Genomic DNA, 6,003 nt, shown 5'->3' on the forward strand with positions numbered 1-6,003 from the left:
GCCTCGGGAGGCGTGTCGGCCCCGCTCTGGCACCTGCGTGCGTCTCTAGGGTGCACAGCGGGCGTTTCCTGCTGTTCTCCTTCACCCATCTGGGGAGTGGGTGCCTCTGAGGAGCGGGGGATGGCCCAGGCGAGGGGCTGGCAGCACAGGCGCGCAGCTGCAGCCCACGGGACCTACACCCAGGAGCCCTTGGCCCTGACGCGGGGGCAGCCCCTGCCCGCTGCCGCCTGGGGGGTGAGGGCTGTGGAGGAACAGCCACAAGGGAGTCAAGAAAGGCACAGTGGGGGCACGGGGCCAGGTAGACCCTGTGAGGCCCCAGGGGAAGCCCCGGGTCGGCAGGCTTGCTTTCGAGAAGCGGCCCAGGCCAGCTCAGCGTGGCTTCCTGGGGGCCGAGGAGGGTGCGTCGTGCCCGCCGACCCCAGGTGGGCCTGGAGCCGGCAGGAGGATGCCCACGGGCTGGAGCCGCCGGCTCTGGGCGCCGGGCCCGGGACGTCCTGTTACGTGGTCGCTTTCTGTGCGTCTCCTGTGACAACTGCACAGGAGCCCTGCCGTCTCCTTGGAGGCCGCGCCCAGAATCTGTCAGATTTGTTCCCAGATGTCTTCGGAGTTTTGTTGCTGTTAAATGCTTCTATAAACTAAATTTTTAGACTCGCTGCTGACGGGCTTGAGGCAGTCTGGGGAGCTGCCTGCAGCCGCCTGGCCTGTGCCCCGAGCCCGCCTGGCCGTGGTGCCGTGTGCTGACAGCCCCGCCTGTGCTGCTTTCCAGGACTTCTTCTTCTACTCTCTGGTCTACGACCCCCAGCAGAAGACCCTCCTGGCAGACAAAGGGGAGATCCGGGTGGGGAACCGGTACCAGGCGGACATCACCGACCTGCTGAAAGAAGGTGGGTGGGGTGCGGCGGGCCCAGCACCCCAGCGCCTGTCGCTGGGCCCTCCACGCTACCTGGAGACTGTTTCTTTTTAGCAGTTATCTTCATAACTTTTTAAAAACTCTTTCTCTGTTCAAAGAGCTTGTTTGAGTGATTGCCAGTATCGCTGACTTCTGGTGGATGGTGCTGTCCGCCAGGCCACCGTGCTCGGGGGGCAAAATGCCCGGCTCCCCTGCCCACTCAGGCCACCAGCGGCCCAGGGGTCATGGGCGGGCCTGACCCCTTCCTGCAGCTCAGTCTGTCCCCACGCATGCAGCACAGGGAACTCGGGCCCCGGTGACCCCCCCCAGGCCTTGCTTCCTGCAGGGGCCCCGTGGTTGGCAGCAGGCCTGACGTGAGCGGCCCTCATCCCTTGGGTGGTGGCCACGGCCAGGCAAGTGGGGCTGACGCAGGGGGCCGCGGGGTCCACGCTCGTGGGCATCCTGTCCTCTCCTGTCCTGGTCATGCGGCTCGGTGAGGCAGGCCTGGCGGCTGGACCGCGCACGCCCTTGGCCTCAGGGCATTCGGGCTCCTTGCTCTCTTTGGAGTCTGTGTCCCTGCAGAGCTGGCCCTGTGTGAGGTGCCCAGGCCGCCCGGGGTCCCTGGGTCCCTTGTGGAGCGCGTGGCCGCTGCTCTCTCGTCCTCAGGTGGCCCTGGCGAGCGTCTCCTGCATCTGTGGGGCGTGGGCCAGGCCTGGCTCCCCTTCTGCTCTGCACCCCGGGTTCCTCTGTGCAGGAATCCCCAGAAGCTTCCTCTCTGTGGCCACCGCGCCTCCCGATTCCCCAGCTGCTCCACTCGTCCTGGGCTCTGCCCTTGGCCCGTGTGCACGTTTCCTGTTGCACACGTGTGCACACACCTGTGGCACACCTCACTCGGACCTCACCCACACACTCACACCCACCTCCCTGTTGGGGCCTCAGTCTCCGTCTTGGGGCGCCTGCTTGTCTGGTCAGGTGTCAGGGAGGCGCTGAGCCAAGCCCATGGGAAGCGGGTGGCGGGGCGGCTCCCCCGTCTGCCCTGTGTGTCCAGCTCCATCACGGGCGGGCCTGGCCGCTGAAGCAGAGCCGGCCTCCCTCCGGCCCTGTGAGCGCTCGCATCATCCTGGGGCCCCCGCACTGCGTCTCCCGCTGGAACAGAGCCGGCCGCGCTGGCTATGGACCCCCCTCCGGGGTCAGGCGTCCTTGGGGGTCCTGGTGAGGCCTCAGGGATGCTGGTGGCTCACGTGTCCAGAGTGCTCACGTTGCTGCTGCCTGGGTGAGCTCACATTGCCCCCTGCCTGGGTACCCGGCGGGGCCGAGCCTCTGTCCTCAGGTGCCCTGGGCTGGCCCTGCCCACAACCCAGGCCTTTCCCACTCCTGACTCGGGGGCCCTGGCGAAGGCCTCAGCTTGCTGTCTCCCCGCACCTCCTGGGGCGTGGGCCCTGCCACTGTGAAGCTGTGCCCCAGCCGTGCGTGTATGTGGCGGCCACAGAGCGTGCCGTGATGCTGCCTGCCAGCCGGCGTGGCGCTGGGACAGGCGTGCCACTGCACCCGGGGCTCTGGGCTTGGCTGCCTGGCCACATCGCTGGGGCCTGGATCCAAGAGGAGGGTCCCCGCCTTACCCGGGGAGGGTCTCAGTGCCAAGGCGCCGCCCGGAGGGAGCGCAGCATGCCCATCCTCCAGACGCCCCATCGCGTCCCACAGCCCCACACCCCAGGCTCTCGGATCTCCGTGCCCCATCCCTGGATCAGCCCTGCATGTCTGCGGTGCCGGGCTCCCTCCCGTGGGCCCCTGGCCCAGCGCGCCCCTGTAGCCCGCCAGGGTGACCTCCCCAGGGCGAGGGGGCACGTGTCTCTCCAGTGACTTTAAGCTGTGGCGGCTCTGCTGACCCGCACCCACCCCAGGCTCCACGGGCTTCCCGAATGCGCGGGGGTCCTGGCCCTGGAAGCAGCTTCCTGCCGAGAGTGACCGTGGCTGAAAGCGTCTGCAGACGTTCAGCTCGGGTGCCCGAGTTGAATGTGGGTGTGACATGTCCTCCATGCCAGCCCAGCCACGCCGGGTGGGCGTTCTGCAGACCCTCCTCGTGGTCCCATCCCACTGCTGACCAGAGCACACCGGCCCTTGGCAAAGGTGCTGCCCAGGACAGAAGCATCCACGGCCGGGCCCTGGGCTCCCCTGCGCCACCCACAGGCTGAGGGAGAAGACGCCCTGAGACGAGGCCTCCGGCCTCAGGGCCCCGGGTGGCGGGCGAGTGTCTGTGCTGAGCCAGCATCAGTGCGCTGGTGGTGAGGGGCTGGCACGGGGGGCCAGGCGCAGTGGCACCTGACCCTGTGGCGGCTCGGGGTAAAGAGCTCGACCGATCATATCCGATCTGCCCGCCCTTCCCCCAGCGGCTGTGCTGCTGCCCTCCTGGTGGCTCCTCCAAGGGCCTGGGGGCCCAGACCCGGACCCCATTCCAGAGGCGAAGGCGTGCCCTGTGCCATGCTCGCCCTGGAGCGCTGACCAGACCGCGTCCATGTGTGTGTATGCCTGCATTCCTGTGTGTGCGTGCTTGTGTCTGTGTGCACGTGTGTGTACACGTGTGTCTGTGTACGCGTTTCCGTGTGCTGCTTTGTGTGTGCACACACGCGTGCTGTGTCCCCGCCCCGGATTCACTTACCCTCTCCCTCCCTGCAGAAGGGGGTGCTCCACCCCTCACCCCAGTAGGCCAGGCCCTAAGGGGATCCCTGGGCCCTGAGCTGTCACTAGAGCCTCGGGGCTCCTCCCGCGGCCCTGGCGGCCTCACCCCGCGGCACCCCTTCTCCGCAGGCGAGGAGGACGGCCGAGACCAGTCCAAGCTGGAGACCAAGGTGTGGGAGGCCCGCAACCCACTCGTGGACAAGCAGATTGACCAGTTCCTGGTGGTGGCCCGGTGAGTGCCGGGCAGGCAGGGCACAAGCTGGCACGGCCTTAACTGCTTGCCCACCGTGTGGTGGGTTCTGGGACATCTGTCCCTCGGGGTGTTGCCCAGTGAAGGGCACATGAGGCCGGTGGGGCGGGGCCTGCTCTGTCGCGACCCCTGTGTGGTCCCTGGGGAGGTCTGGCCCTTCCTGCACGCGGAGCTGGCTGAGGGCTGCTCAGAGCCACCCCCCAACAGGCCGGGGCTCTTTCCGAAGACTGCGGGGTGGGACAGGGTGCCCGTCCAGCTTTGGGACTGGGCGAAGGCCGCTGGGGCGGACGTGGCTGAGGTCTGGGCCTCCCGGACATGAACGGATGTGCTCTGCGGAGCTGTCTCTGCTGAGGCCGCCGCCCTGGCCCCCGCGGGGCAGGTCTGATGAGCACTCAGGGCTGCATGCTCTCCCACCACCCCGCCCTGGGCCAGGCGCCGTCCAGCGCTGGAACCCAAAGGCTGTCTCATGAGAAGAGCTCTGCAGAGACAGGCAGAGTCCCCAAGCTCCAGAGCAGAGCACTCCTCCCCGAGACAGCCGAATCTGGGCCCCTGTGCGTGTCCAGCTCGGCCTGCCTGGCCTCCTGCTTGTCTGCTCCAGCGGTCAGTGTCTCTTCCCGCCCGCCCCCAGCTCTGTGGGCACCTTTGCCCGGGCCCTGGACTGCAGCAGCTCCGTCCGGCAGCCCAGCCTGCACATGAGCGCCGCGGCCGCCTCCCGGGACATCACCCTGGTAAGCAGGTGCCAGCCAAGCAAGGCCCAGCACGTTTGCTTAGGTCAACCCCCTGGGCACGGCCCCACCCAGGGCAGGGCTCTTGGTGCCCTGGCGTGGCAGCCCCGTCTTCGCACAGGTGCAGGCTGACCTGCCCGTCCTGGGGCCGCCCTGCTCCTTCCTCCCACCCCATCTCGGGCAGCAAGTCTCCCAGAAGGAGGCTCAGGTGCCCCAGGCTGGCCCTGCCTGCCCACGGCTCTCTCCCCACATCCTCCCCAGAGGCCCAAGCCTGTGGCCTTCCACACGTGACCCGGGTGTGTCTGCCACCCGGGCTGGGGGTGGGTCCCAGCGCAGGGCCCAGGTGACCCTGCCTCCCGCCCCACACAGTTCCACGCCATGGACACGCTGCACAGGAGCGTGTATGACGTTGCCAAGGCCATCTCAGCCCTGGTGCCGCAGGGTGGGCCCGTGCTCTGCAGGGACGAGATGGAGGAGTGGTCAGCCTCAGAGGCCAGCCTTTTTGAGGAGGCCCTGGAAAAGTACGGGAAAGACTTCACAGACATTCAGCAAGACTTTGTGAGTACCGCGGGGCGGGCTCAGGGCTGCTCTGCTCCCCAGGTCTCTGTGTTCCGTCCCCTCATCTGTTAGAGGTGACGAGGAGGTCCAGCTCCTCGCTGACCCTCGGGCCCTGGGCATGTCCAGGTCCTCGCTGGCCCTCAGGCCCTGGCCGTGTTTGAGTCCGGTTGTTTTTAACCAGCCGAGCTTCCGCATAGGTCCTTGGAAGTGTCCCCCAGTGAGCACGTGGGAATCAAGTCTGCGGGGACCCCTCCTGCTCTCACAGTCCCTAAAACACACTTGAGCTCATCTGAAAGGAGGCAAAATGCTGGTCACTCAGAGGAGCACATCCGTGCAGAGAGGGCAGCAGGGTGGCCAGGCCGGCCTGACCACAAGCCCCAGGGAGAGGCCGGGGTGCAGCGGCCTTGCCTGCGTCTGATGCCCAGCAGCATCTCCACCGGGACAGACGAAGCTGGTGCCGGGCTCACCGCAGGAGGTGAAGAGGTGTGGCCTGGAGGCCCTCAGGGCCCTGCAGAGCCCTGGTGCCACCGGTGCAGGCTGAGCCCCGAGCCGGCCCCTTGACCGACTTGGTAGAGTGTGCTGAAACCTCAGCAGGGCGGCAAGGCCTCCTCACCAGAAATAAGCGGAGTGCGCCCCCTACAGGTCCCAGGCCCCTCGTGCTCCCGTGTGACGGGCCAGGTGCAGGAGATACGTGCCTGCGGTCAACTCACCCCAGCGGGTGTCGTGGGTGAATGTGCTCAGGGAGGCAGGCCCGCAGGTGGCCTGCGAGCCCGGGGTGACACCAGAACAGCGGGAGCAGACGGCGCTCGGTGTGCAGCCCGCAGCCTGGAGGGGACGGGGGCCTGGGTGCCTCCTCCACCCGCCTCATCCCCGGGCACTGCACCAGGGCTGGAAGCACCCACCCA

General features: G+C 67.6%; 1 protein-coding gene across 1 annotated transcript in view; it reads left to right on the forward strand.

Moving 5' to 3' along the window:
• Positions 1-6,003, forward strand: part of MTA1 (metastasis associated 1) — a 16,497-nt gene that overhangs the window by 8,952 nt on the left and 1,542 nt on the right. Inside the window, exons 9-12 of the mRNA XM_010844728.1 lie at positions 767-884; positions 3,695-3,797; positions 4,444-4,543; positions 4,910-5,098. Of these exons, the coding sequence (XP_010843030.1) occupies positions 767-884; positions 3,695-3,797; positions 4,444-4,543; positions 4,910-5,098 (510 nt within the window). The remainder of the gene's footprint in view (positions 1-766; positions 885-3,694; positions 3,798-4,443; positions 4,544-4,909; positions 5,099-6,003) is intronic.

Source organism: Bison bison, unplaced genomic scaffold, assembly GCF_000754665.1.
Source record: "Bison bison bison isolate TAMUID 2011002044 unplaced genomic scaffold, Bison_UMD1.0 scf7180017848233, whole genome shotgun sequence".
Classification (NCBI taxonomy): domain Eukaryota; kingdom Metazoa; phylum Chordata; class Mammalia; order Artiodactyla; family Bovidae; genus Bison; species Bison bison.